This window comes from Limulus polyphemus, unplaced genomic scaffold (assembly GCF_000517525.1).
Source record: "Limulus polyphemus unplaced genomic scaffold, Limulus_polyphemus-2.1.2 Scaffold123, whole genome shotgun sequence".
In the NCBI taxonomy this organism is placed as follows: domain Eukaryota; kingdom Metazoa; phylum Arthropoda; class Merostomata; order Xiphosura; family Limulidae; genus Limulus; species Limulus polyphemus.
In genome coordinates, this window is record NW_013665733.1 from 521,747 (window position 1) to 542,313 (window position 20,567).

Sequence of the window (20,567 nt, forward strand, 5' to 3'; positions counted from 1 at the left end):
TATATATATATATATATATATATATATATATAGTTTTTATAACACAAATGCAATCATTAACTATTCTTTTTTCTTATAAGCTAATAAAATAATGGACATTTTTGCTATTTCTCACAATCATTAAGAATTACTGAACATTTTACGTAGGTAACTGGACAGTATTAGTCAAGTTGTTTTACATTATTTAATAATCTACAACTGTGTGTCCATACTTCATGTATTAAACTATCATGTGGTTCAAAGCTTTCTTAATAATTATTTGAAATAAGATATCTTAATTACCTTACACCACCTGGAAGTGACTTTATCCATCCATACTCCACAGTTCTCCAACTTAGGTCTTAAGTCTGACATGTTAACAACACTGGATTCCTTCTGCTCTTCTAATAACAGAAACTTCTGCATGTGTACAAACATTCAGAATTAGATTCTGAAATCTGGAGCAGCTAAAGTACTTTAACAAGTAACTCTTAAATAAACAAAGCAGTCAATAGCCATATTAATATAGTGTATGTCTGAATATGATGTTAAGAAAATTATTTAAGTTAATGAATATGTTAACATAACTCCCAGACATCCTGTATGATAAGTACCTTCAAACTCTTGTATCTATTTGTCTGCCATTCTTTACATAAATTTCTCACCCCTCTCATGTTTTACATAGAAAACTTGGGATGAGAAATAAAAATTAAAAAGTATTTTCTCAATAAAATGCTATATGCAAAGCAACATACACCCCGTACTTTTTATGTAATAAAAATGTTCTTAATATTACTCTTAAATGATGGCATATTGTCATATTTCATTGTGAAAAATTGAAGTTTTACTTCTAGGGAAACCTTTGACAATAATCTCCTAACTCATATAATGATAAAATATAGGTTAATAAATTATGGCAGCCACATTGTATTCAAATATTTTCCGCTAACTTTCCATGCATGTGTGCACACACACATACACACACACACACACACACACACACTGATATAACAAATTTTTCTCCAAATTCTACTTACGTAACACCACTTTAACTTATATCTTGTTTATAAAGGGTAATATAAAAACTCAGACTATGGTATTACAGAAAAAATTCTTCCAACAAGGAGATTCCAACTCAAAGGTAGAAATGCTGCAATTTTATTTTTTAAGGAAAAATTAACATAACATATCATCTAGTATGGTGAATTAGATAATTCAGATAAAATACCAGAGTGACTGGTCAAGATTACATAAAAAATATACCAATAATAGGCACAAGCTAAGCAACATGAATGTATGTGCAAGTTCTCAGACTGAAAAATGGGTGGGAGTAAGAATTTTCCCAGACTTTTCTAGTTTTTATGAGTGAAAATTATACTTACATGAAATATTATTAACGATTAAAATCATTAAAAAATTAATTATTATAAAACTTGAAAAATATCACAAGAACATGATTCAAATTATTTAATGATTCTAAAAGAAAGTAAAATATAATATCCATCATAATTACCATCAACTCTTAAGTTTCCCACCCGAGTAAACATTAATAAAACTTTTTCAAGTCCACATCTTTCATTTCAAAGATAAACAGCTGTAAGTTATCTCCAAAAGTAAACTTACAAAGTATTGTATGAAGAAATAGAATTTTGCATAATTCAAGTGGATACAGCATCCTGAAAAACATACACTATTTTGTTTATATGATTTTTTTTTGTTATATTACTGCATAAACACATATTGGTACATGTTTAAAGTTTACAAAAATAATGCCTTATGCAAAAAAAAATAAAATAATAACATTCAAGTGATCTTATTTTTCTATAGATTATTCCAATTGAATAAAGCAACAATTAAATATTTAAGTTCAACCCTACTCAAAACTAAGTGATAAGGTAAGGTACTGGCTTGTACTTAAATGGCTATTCCACCAGCATCTATTATTACTGTTGAGCTTGAAAAAAAAATTAAAGTTATTACACTTAATATGGTGGTAACTCTTACTCATATCTAATATAAATATTGTAAATAAAAATTTGTTTTACCTCTATTCTTTTAAGGGAAATAAGAGACTCTGCTCCTTGTGCTACTCCAAATGGGAAAAACAAAGTCATTGTAAGTCGCAAGTTGTTGTAGAGAGCCATACTAACAAATACCACTTCTGCAGTTAAGTTTCTTCCCATGAATATGTATGTGATGAAACAAATGAACAGGATGATTTTTGAGGCCACAAAAAATAAAGACATATTCACTGCTCGCAGGATTGAAGTATACCGAATCTTGCGAATTTCCTTCCTACACAAAAAAGGAAACCAAATGCTATCTCACTGATTTTAATTAAATTTCTAGTATTATATGCTCTATAATTTCCACTTCTATTTATCAATTCTTAGCAAGATATTTTTCAGTTCTTTTCTCGCATTCTTCTTTTTAAATTTTGAGTTTATTGTTGAGTGACATAAAGATTTATTCATGAGAAAATATAGCTTTAAATAACAAAAAGACAGTAAATCAAACAGATATACAAATAAATTTTAAAAATCTGTTTAAAGAAATTTTCTACATAAATTATTCAAAACTTTCAACATGACCCATATAAAAAATATATTATTGTAACTGTGGACCATGTGCTATAAATGAAATTCAACTTTTAACTTGATTCAAAGGAAATTATTCAACTACATACTCGATTAACTCTACTGTACATTTACAGTTCATAATATTAGATTTAACTTCTCACAACTACTAGTGTGGGCACGTTACTAGAAAAAGGAAAAACATTACTTTGGCCATTACCTGCTGGAAATAGTAGTGTTGTTACCAAAAATATTACCTATTTTAAAATGTAACAAGTAATGACTCATTACTCATTATTTTTCAAACAGATACCTGTATTCTGTACATAAAACATGCAGTGTGTACATCATATATTATATATATATTTATGTATACAGAAATGAACTACAAGCATTGATTTCAAGACAAAAAAAAGTGCATTATACAGTAAGAGGTTTTAGAATAGCAATTAAAGGAGCTACTTTTATTTTTCCTTTATAATATTCATAGTAAGAGCAACGTATGACTTACACAACACAAGAAAAAGGAATACAAATGACTAAAATAACTAATAAGTAGCCTATCAATTAGTGTGAAATAATGTAACAGAGTTTACTTCATGTAATAACTGCAGTATTAAAACTACTATTTTGGGAGACCAATATCACTGCTACATTGCAAGAAAAACAGCTCTTACAAAACTTGCATCAGACATTCCTCGTCTTTTTGCCCTCAGCACATCTTTTCTAACTGAAAAGAAAAACCCTCTCAACTGCAGCATTTGACAGAATAACTGTATTTAATTAAATAAAAACTGACTTTAAGACTGCATCTGGAAATGCATCATCGTGAACAAGCTTTACAAGAGATTTATCTAAAAAAGTAGCATTTACTTGAGCACTTTTGTTTCCAGTGCTCTTTGTTTCCTCTGTTTGCAGGCACCTGAAATAATCATCTTAATCTTCTGTTTCTGTCATGCTATCTTGATTAAGTGATTCTGTACCATATTGTGCTGTGTTCTTCTTCTATCTTTGCGATCATTTTTTGTCTAATTTGTTCCTTCTGATTTTCTGGAAGATGGAAGACCTTGAAGTTAGGATGAAAACATGCCAAAAGAATTGAATCGTCATCGTTGAACACATTATCTAGTTTCTATACTTTGAATTAATACTTCAACTAGAAGTTTACAAATTTGAAATCATTTATTAGTCAAATCACCCAATTTGGTTAGACAAAGATGCAAGGAAGGAATCAGTAGTCCCTAAAATGATTTGTTCTCGCACCGTAAGATGTCAAGTACTCTAGAAATAGGTCTTATGATTTGAACGTACACCAAAATAAAAATTTTCTCAGCTGGATTCAGGCACACAATGCCCAGTTGATCAAAAACTCAGTCTAGCACTTGGTCACTGGACTCGCTTCTAGACATTAACTTATCTACATGACTTAGGGCATCAAACACTGAATTACAATGGGTTAGACCAGGAACAACCCAAGCATCCCCTATTTCTTTCTCAATTGTGTCAGCAGCTACAGTGCTTCTGCTCTGTTTATTCCATAGGGTTTGAGCTTTTTTTTATACTAGTGTTATTTAAAGCTTTATCTACATCAGTAGTAGGAACAAGATTCATTGTATGAGAGGCGCATTTTTGATGGTCTGGTAAAATACGTATGCACATATGAGACAAGACCTCATCATCAACAGCTAATATATCAGCTAGAGAATACATTTCTACAGTATCTTCATCTGAGTCATCATCATCATCTATGACTGCATAAATGACCAAACAGTTGGGCAAGTGAGATGGTAGATGCATTGTTGGAGAACAGTCTGTAAAAGAAATTATCACAATTATTTAAACTTGCACCATATGCGAAAAAAATAATTTTGATATTTAATAACATGACTGATAATCTGACCACAAAGGGCAATGTCAAGATCTGATGACAAACAAACACACCCAAATAAGAGTAATATTATAATACTCCTATTTGGACATATTTGTTGTATATATACATTCTGTTCACATTAGATGTGTGTGTGTGTGTCTATATATATATATAAACCTCTCCATAATGACAAATGGTCCATTTATTATTTATTCTGGGTAACATTAGGCACTTTTATTAAGATTAAGGAAAGATTTCCAAACATGAAAGGGATAATTATATGAATGTGGGCTGTAATTTATATCTGTTATATAGGTAATATCTATCTTCTCTCCTCACATTATTTCATTCCTTCCTTCATTCCCACAGCCATGTTTGTATAATAAAATTGTTCTCTCTTGCTCTCATTATATATTCTTATCGTGATATTTTAAAGCTTCTCTCTAATTGGCCAATGTATGGGAATAATTCTGCAGAGGCACTGGGCTGGCCGTGGAAAATGAGGTCATGGCTCACCTGACTAAGGGCTATTGCTTTGAATTGTATATGTATATTGTAATATAAATATACAAACAAATTCACACAACTTTAAAATATGCCACTAACCTGAAAGCCTTGACAAATTTGCTGCTGTTATATGTTGTAGTCTTTACTATTTTGTTCTGGATGCAATATTTAATATGCACTGTTTCTTGTGCCTTTCCAATGAGATAATAGGTATGACGTCCTTTTATACAATAGCAGGTAATAACTGCATGCTTACGTTCCAGTGTATCCTCATTTATCGAGTGACTCCTAAATAGGATCTGAAATAAAATAATAATCCATCAGTTTCCAAACATCCTTTTAATAACAAAACAGGTTAATTCCAATATTTAAAAATTAACTATAGTAAATATGATATCAATGTTTCTAATTCAGGTGCAAAAACAAACCTCTCAAATTGTATGGTTTTAAAAATATGAGAATATTAGAGACTAAAAAAATTAGAGATTATTTATTATTTAATTACCTATTTCTGCAACTCCAGCAGTCAGCAGTCCAAACAACAGCCTTGACAACTGCTAGTTGCGATTTGAGAAGGCTAATTTTTTCCTCATAGGCATCATTCATTAATGTTCTTCAAGAAATGACTGTTCTTGCTGGCTGTAGTGGTGTGATTAAATTTCTAAAGATGTTGACTCGACAGCTCTAAATGACAAAAACTCTGAAACCACGAAGTCCAATATCAGCCCATTCAGGTTTTGTTGAGACACTCGAGAACTTTGACCAAACATTAGAAACTGTTTGTTTTTTACTCTTGATGATCAACTGCAAGCTGTTTAGGCGTGTTATCATTACCTTCATTTGCTTTCACTGTTTGTTTGCTTCGTGCCACACCTTGTTTCACTGTAGACTCAAATTCCTGAGTAATGGAGACATGTTTTATGGACATGTATTTTAAGTTGCTTGCAGATTTACTGTTCACACTGAACAGTTCTTTTAGAGGTGAGCAAAGCAATCATGTATATAATAAATTGTCACCAATACTTCTTCCAGTACATTTGTTGAGATATGGCCATGGATTATGTGGAGTTTCACTCAAACTGTTGCTACTTTCATAAGACATAGTGCTGCATACAACCTCCCACTCTGATAGTTTACAGACAAATGATGGAAAATACGCACCAAAGGCATCCTTGACTAGTGTGATGGCCTTCACTACAAGTCTACAAATTGACAACTCCACTGGAACATGCTTCAACAGGATAAAACATGTTTCAGCAGGAATACATGTGCAATACTTTATTCCTCTGCTGTTGTTCCAATATTACTGCTATTTGAAAAGTATGTTATTTACTATATTTCTGGTTAATTTTATTACTTTATTAATTATTGTTATTGTTTTAGCCAGATAGTTTTAACTACTAATTGTTATTAGTTATCTTATATTTTTAAGTATATTAATATGCTATAATATTACTGAATATAAAAAGTAATGAGTAACAAATAATGTGCTGTTTTAACTAAAAATTTAAAGACATTACCAAAAACGTTACTAAACTTGAAAAGTAGTGTCGTTACTTGAGATGTGCAGTTGCCTAAGAATTGTTTTCAATTTAATATTTTCTGTGAAGACTAACACTTACGATTTTTGATAAGTTATAATTTCTTGACTGCAAAGTGGTCTAAATAACAAAAGCACATTAACATGTGTGTTGTATGAGTTAGAGAACTTTCAAATTCAAGTACATATGCCTACATTCACTAAGCTAGTAGTATATGTTGTAGTCCATCATTAATGTGTTTCAGAATGTAATTCTTTAAATATGGTCAAATACCAATTATAATAATATTATGTGTTGTTCAAAAAAGTAGATAGGAATTCATAACAAAAAAGAAAGAGTATATATTATATAACATGTGCAAAATAGGATGAAACAATAAAGTATTAAGTACAGTATGTTAGTTGGGCCTATAATTACTTTGCACCCTCCATAATTCTAATTTCAACTTATTTTGCACTTAAGCCTGTACTATAAATTCATCTTTCATTTTAAATTAATATCTCACATGTACTGCATTCTAACTTAGTTCATTAGGAAAGCTCAAAAAATGCCACTTGCCAAAATGTAAGTTATGGGTTCTCTAATTTATGTCAGCTTTTGTATGAGTATCAATCAAAAACTTGCAAGTTACAGTTGTCAAGGCCTAACCAGTTGTTTGCACAGGTGACATAACTAATAAAAGTAATTGAGAGGTATACCTTTCTTGCAAAACATACACTTTACTGCTGTGGTAAATATTTCGTAATTTCTTGTAATACTGTCATAATCTCAAGTAACTGAGTAGTAAAAGTACAGTACCCACGATAGTAACACAATAGGACCTGTAAAGTACCCACAACAATAATACAGGAGTACAGTGCATGTTTATATGGTTACTATACATGCAAAATCTTGAACAAACATACTTTATTCCTCCAAACACATTTTTGCCACATTTATTTTAAGCTAAAAAGGAAACTTCACATTTTGTTTAGATGTTTTACAAAAAGTCTAGAAACATTTTACTCTTACCTTCTGGAAGACTCAATAAGGCCAGCAAAAGGTTTCTCCCAGGTATACATCTTAATCACTCGCATACCTGAAACAATCTCATTCATCAAACGAATCCTCTCATCTGTGATGCTTGCTGTTTTTAGCCTGTTGATCAGAGTTGTAAGAGAAATAAAAGCATAACTGCAAAACATTTAAATAACCATTACCTGAAACTTCACTGAAATGTTACCACATCAAAATACACTGGCTGACCACATTATTAGAACCTATACCTAATAATAGGTTGGAACACCTTTTGTCAAAATAACAGCCATGATACAATACACAGACCCACAAGCTGCTGAAAGGTGTCATGAATGATGTTTCCTCCACTCAGTCATTGATAATGAATGAATACATGCATCAAGATAGGAAGAGGATCTTAAAGGAAAATATGTCTTTCAAATTCATGCCACATATGCACAAAAGGATAGAGATCTGGCGATTGTGGTGGCCATGGGAGATGCCTGAAGACTATATATATATATATATATATATATATCATGTTTTTCAAACCATGTGTGCACAGTTTGGGCATTGTAAATAAAAGCACTGTCATCTTGGAAGTAGTTGTCCCCAACAAGACACACATGAAGCATCACTAGATGCATTTGGTCAGAAATGATGCTGAGGTAAGCTGTGATATTCACTCAACCGATAAGATGATAGAACAGGAAAATCATCCCACAAATCATGATCCCACTACAAGAGGCCTGGACAGTTGGGACCACACAAGAAGGATGAGTTATTCTTGTTGGTTTTTCTAGATATTTCTTCAACTACCTGAGCAAAAAAAGTACTACATCACTGTTCACCAATCATACCACTCAATGCATTCTATATTGTTGATAACACAGTCTAGTGACTGACATAATGGTCTGATACACAGTCTATTTTTTGCAATGTTTTTCTCAAGGTACAGCTGTAGATAGGTATGGATTAGTCTGCAATGAATGTCTGTCAGTTGGTGTATTGTTTGATAAAATATTTTACTATCCTGTCTAACTGCCTTTCTCTTCTTTCTGTCACTATATGTTTGCAGCCACAATTCCTCCTTGAAGCAGACATTTTATTCACCTTTTTTCTATTGCTGATAAACTTAAATAACAGATATCTTGGAGCAGCCTACAAATGAAACTGACTTAGCCACTGTGTCACCTGCTACACATGCACTAACCATCATGCCTCTTTTGAATGCCTCAGTAATTTTTCCCATCTAATATATGTTACACTGACTGCAAAGGTGGTTTTACCATTAATTTACAGTGCTGCAGGGATCAACTTAATTCAGATCACATCAATTTCAAGTCTGAAAGGGTACATAGGACCTAATAAATTGGTCAATCAATGTATAGCTATTTATTAATGACTACTTTAGTCATACATTCTCTAACTTGAGTCAACCCTTAAACACTAACAAATTATGTTTTAAGCAACAATTTTCCAAACATTAAATTATTCATACTTCTTTGATTATTTTACAACAAGAATTCCAGGAAAAGAACCCCACCCTTTTGTATTTAATGTTTAATACTCCATCTTATGGTTTTATCTTTAGACATAACTGAGGTACTGTGTGAAGATAGGTTCCTGATAAAGCTCCAAGGTGGAATATCCAGTATTAAAAAAAAAGTTTTTCTTTACTGGAGTTAGTGTTATAAAATAATCAATGAAAGATGTTCTAGAAAATATTCTACTCAGCATATGAAGAATCAAAAATACATATTATTTTGTTCAATTCTAAAGGACAAATCACTACCAAACATTTTATTTACCTAAGCTTGGAGAACAGCTTTCCCATAGTACCTTGGAAAGGAATGTACAGCAAAAGAACAGAAAGTCCAGCGAGACAAGCAGGACCTAAATGTTGCCATAAAACTGCAATAACAACTGCAGTTTGAAGAGGACCAACAACCAGATAAGAGAGAAATATAACAGACTAAAATAATGGAAAAAAAAGAAACAAATTAATAATTCCAAAGCAAGAGCAAACAGTAAAATTGTGTAGGTATTAGTGGTTAAAAAATATAAAACAGAAAAAGAAACTAGTTTAATGTTCATTTATTGTAAATTTTTGCGAAAAATGTTTATTACATGAATTGTTGGCACACAGTAAGTGCAAATAGATAATTAGTACAAATGAACATGAACAGTAGGTTAGTTTGCATTTTGCATTAAATTTCTTAATTTAAGAAATGGATGTTAGTTCATTAAAATAGTTTGCAGTAATATGCATCTCTTATATATTTAATTACACTAACTAATATTTATGTTCATATAGTTTTGAAGCAAATTACTCACTTTAGTGGTTGCATATATAAAAAAATAATAAAACATTTATTAAAAATAAATTGATTTAAATATCACCAATATTAAAAGTTAAAAGTCACAACAGAGAAACTTGGAAACATCACGAAACTAATATTATTGCTACAGAGGTCAAAATATCTAGTACCTAAATACAGCAAAAACTGAAGAACCTAGTTTTCAGCACTAGTCTTCAAGAAACATGTACAACAGCAAAATTTATATTCTATATATATTTTTTAGTTCATATAATTCTATATAGTTATGTTGCTTGTTATCTTTGGAATTACTAATCTTAATATTATTTTCTTATATGTTCCTTTTTCAAACAAGAGAAATTAGTTCTGGTTGAAAATGCAGCTGAAATGAGTCTAATACTATTATGATTAAGTACTCAATTATTCATTGAACTCAACTCTAAGCTTCGCACAGAATATCAAAGTACTTTGAACTTAAGCATTCAAATGTGAAAAATAAGTACAGGATCTGATACATTTATAGCATTATTTCAATAGATAACAGTTTCTGTCTGCCTTCTCAAATATCATTGATCTTTATAAGTCAAATAAATGTGATAAGTTTAACCGCATATTTTTTATACCTTCCTTAATTAATTATCAAGTCCTTTAAGACTTAAAACCAGATGCAAGTGTAAAAATATCTTGTACAATCTTCTTTCTCATCTACCACAAATGGTCTTTCATACACAACCAAAATTTATCAGCTGGACTGAAACTAACTGTGACAATAAAAAGTCTATTTCAAATTCTGTTTGCATGCAGTACAAGAGAATCAAAGATATGAAGTTAATGACTATGCAAACCATGAAAGTTTCCAAGGTGTTAAATATAAACTGAAATTCTATGTTAAACTGTCCTAGCTGATGAATTCTTAAATTGAACAAAACAAATTTGATAACAATAATGTTAAAACTGTACTGGACTGGCTGAAAAGATTATGAGATGAAATATCTGCAGTCTAACAGTAACTTTTATTAAATATCTTAACACTTACAAGCTGTTATGCTTTACCAGCTTAAGCATTTAACATGGTTCATACTGAATTGCTTAGATCAACTTCAAGCACTTTTCAAGGACTTTCTTAGCACTCTCAGAATGTTTTTCAAGCACTTTTGGAAGCTAAAATCTACATCACGATCAATCGGATTCCACTGAAATTTTATAAAGTTTCTATTTATTTGTTCAACATATGAATGCAGACTAAAAAGAAAAGAAAAGAAAAACTTCATTTATTGTGCTCAACTCCACAATATGCATTAGGGTTAGATATGTCAATATATTCTGCTATTATAATACTTTCAAGTACTTTTGCAAAAAAAAAGCCCCTTTTTAAGCCCTTGAAATTCAGAATAGGACTTTCAAAGATGCATATGCACCCTGATTTAATATTATTTCCCTAACCTATCTCCTTGTTCCTCTAAAACCATTAGTCACTGTATCATGTCAAGTTGAAAAACAAATTAACAGAATGGTACAGTTTACATCAGACTTAACTGATTCACAGTCTTACATTTTTTGCAAAACTGATAGAAGTGGTACAAACAAAAGTATCCAAAATATGCATTATATAACTTCATTTTTAAGTTTGAAGCACCTACTGTATATACCTGGTCAAATCTATTTACATCATTGGATAGAAGGTTCACCATTTGTCCAATTGTTGTCTTTCCCAGAGATGCCCGGCTAAGCTTTAAGGCCTGAAGAAAAAGGTAATATTTCTGTCTTAAAAACACACAAACCTGGAACAAAACATTTTTATTTTATGGTGAAACAACATTATTCTTAAAAAAAATACATACTGATTAATAAGATGAAAAAAAAACATCAAATGCTTTGAATTTTAAGTAACTATGGTCAGGTTATGAAATAAGTGTTGTCAATAATTCACACAGAAAAAAGATATGCTAACATACACAACCTTTTTATAAACCAAACTACAGCTGGCTATTCTTAACCTCATTCCAGTTCTTTGAACTCCAAAAAAGTATGGGTGATGAAAGAAGATGTATAGGGCAGCCATTAAACACACTCCTCCAGCTGATAAATACATTTCTTTCTTTGTGATGGCTGCTGGATCACTGAAATAACGAACCACCCAACCTAGCATTACAGGCTGCAATACTCGTATCACACATTCCTGAAATAATTTTGAAGACAAAAAAGGCAAAGGTTAAATGAAGGAAAAATATTGTAAATTTACCTGTATTATAATACTATGTATAATATTGTATAATAACAATACATTGCTAATATTTTCTTAGTTTTCTTTAGGTAGTGTACAAGACTGATTATGACTTTATTTTAGAATTAAACTAATGGCATTAAAAATTAAATAATTAGAAATATAATTAGTATGAATTATTTGAAGATGTTAAGTAAACCTCAGTTATCATACATATTTAAAAAGTCATTACACATGGAAAACATTTAGAATAAAAAATTTGGTGAACAAGAACTTATAAAACCAAATAATCCAAGTACTTTCAGTTATTAAACATTATCTTCCGAGATGAATTGTAAAAGATCAGGAAACTCTATATGCAAAGTAACCTGTAATGATGTCATGGAAGAGTTTAAGATAGTCTTGAGAAAGGCTCTTGCTAGAAAATATATATTTTTAGTGATAAAATATCAATTATTAACTCTAAAATAGATAATTCCAAAATTACTGTAAAGAAATACAAACATGAAATCACTACAAAACCATGTTACAGGCACTTGCAATGAGATCTATAAGTGCTTACATTGATATTTCCCTCCATACATACTTACAGTAATATTTACCTATACGAGCAGTAATACCTGCTTCGAAGAAACTAAAAGTGTGATTTATCTCTGTACACAGGATTGATATACTTCTCAGGTAAAATAATTCCAGAGCTTTTTTAAAACTTTTCCAAGATTACTTTGAAATTTCCATTCCCAAAAGTTGTTAATTTGACACAGCAGTCACATTAACACAATCTGATCCCAGATGCATGCTTCTCCATGCATGTGGCTAGACAATGTAGCTCCACCCATTTTGGCAATGTCAAAATATTCAGCACAAACTATACATATAGCAAATAATTTCTTTAATAACTCTTCCATGACCAATTCTTTGTAATTGAAATTTACAGGCTACCCCTGATAGAAATGATACTTCTGCATCAATTGGCTGTGGTTCTATCACTGAACTGCACCCCAAAATATGCAACTTCTCCCTCACTATTATGAAAACTGCTTATATGCCCACACACACTTCTCATATTCTCCCTACAACTGATTATGAATAGTAAACACAAAGTAAATTAAAAAAAACAAAAACATTCAGTGTCATAGGTTTGACTTCTATACAGAGCTACTCAATTAGGCATATAGTTAATCGTTTTTAGTATAACTTGTGTAAAACCTCATAAACTGAGAGAATTTTTTTCTATATAAAAGAAACCAAAGCAATGACGTTCTAAGTTGTGCAATTTTTATTTACAATTAGTGTTATTGCAAAATTTGATTCTTTACAAAAATGGCTGTGAATGCATGTGTTTGTAAGCAGTGTTTGAAATAATGGTAGTTTGGTTCCCTGAAATACATTTTTCAGGCAACTAGGATGGTTCATTAAGTTCCATAGCTAAGCAACTTATTTTTGAAAGACATATCAATCCTAATTTTTGTGCTAAAAAAATTGTGCTAATCATGGGTCACCATGCCTGTTTAAATCATTTTTTTTTCCATTAATAATGAACATTTTCTATTGCTGATGAATTAGAAATCAATTTTGGTTTTAGTTTCTTACATATTATTCATTTTTGGAACTAAATATTATATCAAAGTTATTTTCATCAGAAATTCCAACATATTTGTGGTATAGCTGTTTGAAGAATTATCAGCACCAGACTTCAGATGTTCTTTTATATACTGCTATAAATGACATGATTGGTTTTACATAATCTTGTACACATTGAAAACAAATATATCAATAAATAATGAAAGAGCATTGATGTATTTTTATGAATACACACTGAAATTTGTAGATAGTTTCATTTAAGGATATTTTCTATATATATTTCTCAACGCAGCCTCTACCCATAAATGGGATACTTGTATAGAGTAGCAATTTGGGCAGATCATAACTCACTTTTTGAGGGGTGTACACTATTTAAACACATTTTAAAATTTTGTCAAGTAATGAGAAATTTTATAAAACTTATCATGTTGCCAGTAACTATCATTAATTTTGTACAGAAATAGAATGTGTAAAATATGTGATGTTAAAAATGGTTTTAATTTCTTATTATTTAACAACATTTTAAGATATTTTAAAATGGAGCCATTTTTCAAACACTTTCCAGGTGCATATGAGGACTCATACATATCAACACTGATGCTTACCTCAAAGAATGCCAGAAGACCTATAGCAGCATACCTCCAACCAAAACTTCGAATAACTGCTTTCTTTAAACTTGGTTTTTTTCCTGCTTTCTGTTTGGCTAATTCTTTGTTCCATTCTCTAAGGTAGAAAATGACATAAAAGTAACATAAGCATTGATCTCTTTGACATAATAATATTTACAAATAACTTAGGAAGACAAGAAATTTATTTAGATTTAAGAAAGTCCCATTTCTGTAAATCTTTATTTTTTTAATTATATAGACATAGAAAAACTACCTTTCTTAAAGAGTGTAGTTAATTAATGTATTTCAAAACTGCCATTAAATTCACTATCTTTGCTGCAAAATAGTTGCAGTAATAACAAATTCAAGTGACATTTCATATATTTTTATAAAACAAGGTTTAAATCCAGATTTAACTCGTCGATAAAAGTAGGAAAATGCAAGTTTTAAAACATTCTATTAAACAGCTAATCAACCTACTCCATCATTTTCATAGATGTAATGATGTCATGTTACCAGAACTCATTCTAAGCTAATTCTATAGAAGAAAACAATTTGACAGGGGTATTTGGCTAGCTCTGTTTATTTGTATTGCACTTTTATATTGCAATCATTCCCACTACAAGATACAGTTAAATGTTGCTTACTCCCAAGATTTATGAGTGCTTTCGTGTGGGAAGGGTAGTGTAAGGAGTACTATCTATATCCCACTAACATACATGTAAATAATTTAACCTTAAGCATATGATCTCTACAATAGAGATCATACAATCCTACATTATTGAAAAATAGTGGGAGGCAGAAGGCAATAAAATAGCTTTACTTAATTTCACAGCACAATTATGTTTAGTATTAAGCATTTCACATTGGAAATGATTAAAAGGCAACATGTATATCATGCACTAAATCATGATTCATTAATTTTATTTTTATGTGTTAGTGCAGATGTAGAACTAGACATGAACATCATTTCAATAGGTCAGCAAAATTTATTTGAGCTGATATTCAAATTTTTTCAGTTTTAGTCTCCCAAGAAAAACAATTTCTAATACAGAAAGATCCTTGTGAAAATATAAAAAAAGAAACAAAATGGCAACAAGTATGGAGGTTATGACAAATATGACTGACAAAGTTTCTGAAACTCTAATAACTACTTCCACTATCCATAATTACATACAGCAATTCAAAAGGTGGAAATGAAAAATATATTTAAAATTTCATCACACTCAAAGTAATTTCATCATGAACTATCCAAGCCTGACTCAAAAAGATGAGGTGCAAGAACATTGAACAAAACTATAAACTGCAGAAACCTCAAGATCAATAATGAGAAAAGTATGAATAAATTAAGACACTTCATTAGCAACAACAACAGCGGTATGAATTCTTGAAGTAAGATATATATAAACCACATTATAATCATTGTTATTAATATTGTAGCATTGTGTTTGAATGAAAAATATGGCATTAAGCTACAATAAAATCACATGAAATGTTGATAGTGTGATACAATTTATCTGTATATACATATATTACATATACAGAACAGAGCAAGGTAATGTCACAAGTTCAACAATTAAGTGGAAGATTAGATGGCTACATACCTTATCACAATGAAATAAAATAAAAGAACCTTTAAAAATACAAATATACTATTAAAACACTTCTCCATATGAAGTAACACTAAAAGCTTTAGTAGGGTACATTTTTTGTCATCTACTTAGCTAAGCTGATACAGTGATCTAACTAAACAAATCAGAGCTAACATAGTGATCTACATGTATATAGTTTAATGTAGGCTGACATAGTAACTTAGTTAAGCCATTGAGAACTGGTATATTGCAAAAGGTGGCTGAGAAAAAAAGGTGATACACCAACCCAACTGGGCTGATGAAAATTGATGCAGTGTTCTGGACTGGGCTGAGGGGAGTTGACACATTGACCTAATTAGGTTAATGAGACATAGTTAACAGCAACTTACATAATTTAATATAATTCGAACCAATAGGAGATGATATCAAAGTAGTGATGTAGTTGGGTTGATGATAGTTATTAGAGCTAATTCAGCAGCTTAACCAAATTAATAAGAGCTGTTAAAATGATGCAGTGTAGATGGCCTGATGACAGATGATATAGTGTTTAACTGATAAGTGCTGATAAAGCATCTTTGCTGGGCTGATGAGAGCTGATACAGTGATCCTGCTCGGCAAATTAGAACTAATATAGTGAGTTAACTGAGCTGATGAAACCAGATACAGTATATTTCACAATGCTATGGTAAATGTATACAGTTTGGTACTCAATGTGAATTCATATTTTATATTAAGAACTAAAGAAGTGACTCAACCAGTATTACTACTTCTGACTGGAATGTAGAACAATTAGATCACTCTCTCATTGAAGAAGTGTTCAAAGTTTGGTGTTTATTAACCATTACCAGTTTCTATGCAAAGAGAAATTAATAACCATATCATAGGTTAAGCTTCATTACCAAATAAGAAATTATTTCATTATTTCAGTATACTAAATCTTTTAACATACTTTAGACTGCTCTCCTTTGTGAAACGCTATGGTAGAAGCACAAAGGGGAAGTTTTCAAGTTATGTGTAGACACAAAATAATGGTGTTCCTCCAATGTGGCTTTTTGGTAGTTTATTTTATTTTATATTTATAAATGCATGATGTTATATATTGTTTGTTTACTATTAGTTCAGACAGAAGAAAATTGTTTGCATATGTTAATAAATATGGATTTCATAATAAATTAAGTGATTCTGTTACAATTTGGGTTAAAGTAGTGGTGTTTCAGAAAATGTAAATATAATTACTGGAATAATTTACTTCTTTTGAGTTAACCTTTTATCATAATTTCTAATCCAAGTAACATAACATACATACAAGGGACCAGTTTAATTCCTCAAGGTTGTCATTGCATACCAACCCTAGAGGAAAAGAAAAGCAAAACCTTCATTAAAGCTAAGTGATATTAAAACAAGATATCCATTAGGCTTGAAAATTAATTTCACCTGAATAGAAATAAGGTGAATTAAATTTATAATAAGATAAGCAATAACATCCAAAGATACCTTAAACATAACATTCATATTTTGCTGATGTCACAAATGTAAACATTTCTTGGATGATAAAGCATATAAAGGTAAAATGTATTTAGTTTCTTTTGCTCATGATAATTTCTTATAAAATATGAAAATAAACTTGTGACTCAATAACAGTTAATGTTGATAATTGATCCTAGCCTTGCACCACCTATACAGGCAATAGATCATTACATTACAAATTCTATAAATGACTTTGACATGGGTTTCACTCACTGGAAAAATTGTGCACATACTTGGAAAATTTTGGAAACCCACACACAAACTGAATAGCTAACTGCAGCTTTAATTGTTTCATAAAAATTAAGTTATTTTTTATTTAGTTCTTTCACAAGAAACATACATGCAAGTTGTTTTTACACTATAAACCAATGTCTTGATATTTATTTTAGAAAACGTAGGAGCATTTCTTCTGTATTATGTTAATATTTTAAAAACTAAGAAAGTGTATACATAACATTCAGGGACTAAACATTTTACATAAAAAAATAAACTGCTCAGTATAAAAGGTAGTAATCTTTTTCTTTACTAAACAAGATGAGCTTCCATGAAAAAAAAGTATATGCAAATAACTCAGATTAATTACTCTGTACATCCTAGGACATTTTTTCCCATTACTTAAGCTGAGGATTTCAGGCATGGCAATTGTAACACAGAAGACAATGTTTTTGTACTGGACAAATGGTAAAAATGTACTATCTTAGGCTTCAAAAATCAAGCTGATATCCTAGCAAATATTTGATAAAGGACACTTTAAGTAGTACTGAATCAGAGATAATTTTTTACAAGAACCTCTTAAGAGAGTTTGACCTTGATGAAAGTGAAAAAGTCACTTTGAAAGCTCTTAACTAAAGTGTTTATATTGTGTTTATCTCTGTTCTCATGGTCTTCATAAGACAAAAAAGTTATCCTTTCCCAGGGGAAAACACTGAGTACTTTTAGAAAAAATTAAGAATTATGTTTTGATATATAGCCATAAAGAAATAAACTTTATTTAACTACAGTGTAATGATCTCATGAAGTACACTTCCACTTATGAGCTTTGGAACTTTTGGTACTACTTACTTCAATTGGATCACTTTTAAGAATTTGCTATTTTTGTGTTTAATACAGTATTATTTATTTACTTTTTTTTCTTGTAAGTGAAATTATACCACAAAAATGTAGAAGAGAAAAATTATTTTGTTTAAATATTGTGTAACCATCTGATAATTAAAACTTAAAAAAACTGAATTGTTTATTAACTAGCAGAATTTACAAAAGTCATATATCTAATAGCAAGTAACTACCTACAATTTTAAGGATTATTGAAATATTAGATTTGTGCAAAAGGAGAATATGTTTGACTAATGTTTCATACTAGAAGAGAAATAATTCACATTGGTACCAAACCTGCATCGTAAATTTCTGTAAAGCCATTGGAATTATAATATCAGTCTAACAGCAAATGATTAATTATGAAAAACAAAATACAAACAAAAATATATAAATATATTATAGCAAAACAATCACTGAAGAATAAAAGCTTCTCACAAACATCCAGATATAGTTCAGAACTAATCTCTTTCAGCTCAAAGAACCAAAAACATTATTATTCAAAATTCATATAATTCCTAATACACTTTCTCAATTCTTATCTAAATTAAAACAATTAACCCTATAATAATTATAAATGTAGTTCATATGGATTCCATCATGTTTATAAAAACAAATTTTCAGCTTTTTATGAGTTTATGACCAAATTACTTGCAAGTCCACAATTGATGGTTACAGGGTTCCAAATAACTTACAAGTCATGCTGAAAAATGTTAGCAAAAATTCCATTAATAGTGCATTTGATCACACTAACTAATGCTGAGTTTCACGGTGTACTTTATATAGAAAGAGAGATTTTTTTTCATCAAATTTTTTAAGAAGCAAAACCAAATTACTGAATGTTATAAATATAACTTTGAGGGTCAAGATACTTTTAAGTTTTCTTGCAAGTTCCATGAATATACATATTCTAACAAAACACTCCACCCACTAAAAAAGTGATCTATAATCTTTAAAGGAGGGTGCAGAGCACATACTAAGTACTTCAGATTTATCTATCAACTATATTTAGAACCCAGTGATCTTGACCTGAAGTGTATCTATAAATCTATTCAGGACTTAAAGATATATCTCAGATGTGGAAAAATCCTGAAAAAGTTTCAATAATATAACGTAGTGGCATTCCTTTAACATCACCTTCACTTATTAACCATACTAGCTGAATGCCCGTCATATGATGGCAATTCTGACTAATTTTAATTCTTAAAATTAAATCTAAATAAATGTTTTATGAACATGTTTTCTAAAAAATAAATATATAATAGTAACATTTTATCTGCATAGAATGTTTATATTTTTCCAGTATTTCATGAAAGGAACATTTTTTGTGTGTATTTAGTCATCTCCTGTAAGTGGTCCTTGATTAGAATTTTGACTTGGGTATATTTTTAAGTCATGTTCAAATCTTCTTCTTGATAAAGCCTTATACAATGAATCCAGTTAAAAAAAAAAAAACTGTTCTCAAAGAAATATTCCTATATGGTCAATGTCCAACCTTCCAATTTATTAATTTGTTATGTCAAAGGCAATGAATTTGATAGTGAAGGGCAAATGTACAAAGGTATAATTTTTCATAAAAAATGCTTATAAATTTTGTGACTAAATTTTTAAAAATATCTTATCAAAGATGAAAAACATCAATAATAATAGATTGTAGTGCCATCTATTGTGTTGAAAAGATATTTCAGTTAGTTTTTACACATAGTCATTGGTGTTTATTATGTAATTTATTGTCTTGACTTAATCTACAATTATATTTGTATTTTTCCTAATATTCAAAGAGCTTGTTCTAGATATTATACTAAATATATATAAAGAATATACATAATAAAAAAAATTAACAAAATCACGACAAGACTCCCATATGACAGTTGAGCACTATAACCACTGTGATACTTTGTAATCTAATGTTAACAAATAATTGAAATCCCTAATGTAAACTATCGTGTTATTGTTGTCTTTCCTAATGTTGTAATATCTTGCTCTAGACATGATGAGTTAATAATTAAAACAAAGTTATAAAAGACTTCCCCTTAAAACAAACCACTGAGCCAATTTGAATGCAAACAAAAGTCAAGCTTTACAAGTAAAGGAGCATTAAAAACACAGGGTGACTTTGATATATATATGTATATATATATATATATATA

At 30.1% G+C, this 20,567-nt stretch overlaps 1 protein-coding gene across 2 annotated transcripts in view; it reads right to left on the bottom strand.

The window, feature by feature from the left end:
* Positions 1–20,567, bottom strand: part of LOC106472674 (multidrug resistance-associated protein 4-like) — a 121,499-nt gene that overhangs the window by 55,568 nt on the left and 45,364 nt on the right. For both annotated transcript variants that reach the window (XM_022402154.1, XM_022402157.1), the window contains 7 exons: positions 14,204–14,321; positions 11,751–11,969; positions 11,440–11,529; positions 9,281–9,444; positions 7,485–7,610; positions 2,025–2,274; positions 283–399 (listed from right to left, as the gene is read on the bottom strand). In XM_022402154.1, the coding sequence (XP_022257862.1) occupies positions 283–399; positions 2,025–2,274; positions 7,485–7,610; positions 9,281–9,444; positions 11,440–11,529; positions 11,751–11,969; positions 14,204–14,321 (1,084 nt within the window). The remainder of the gene's footprint in view (positions 1–282; positions 400–2,024; positions 2,275–7,484; positions 7,611–9,280; positions 9,445–11,439; positions 11,530–11,750; positions 11,970–14,203; positions 14,322–20,567) is intronic.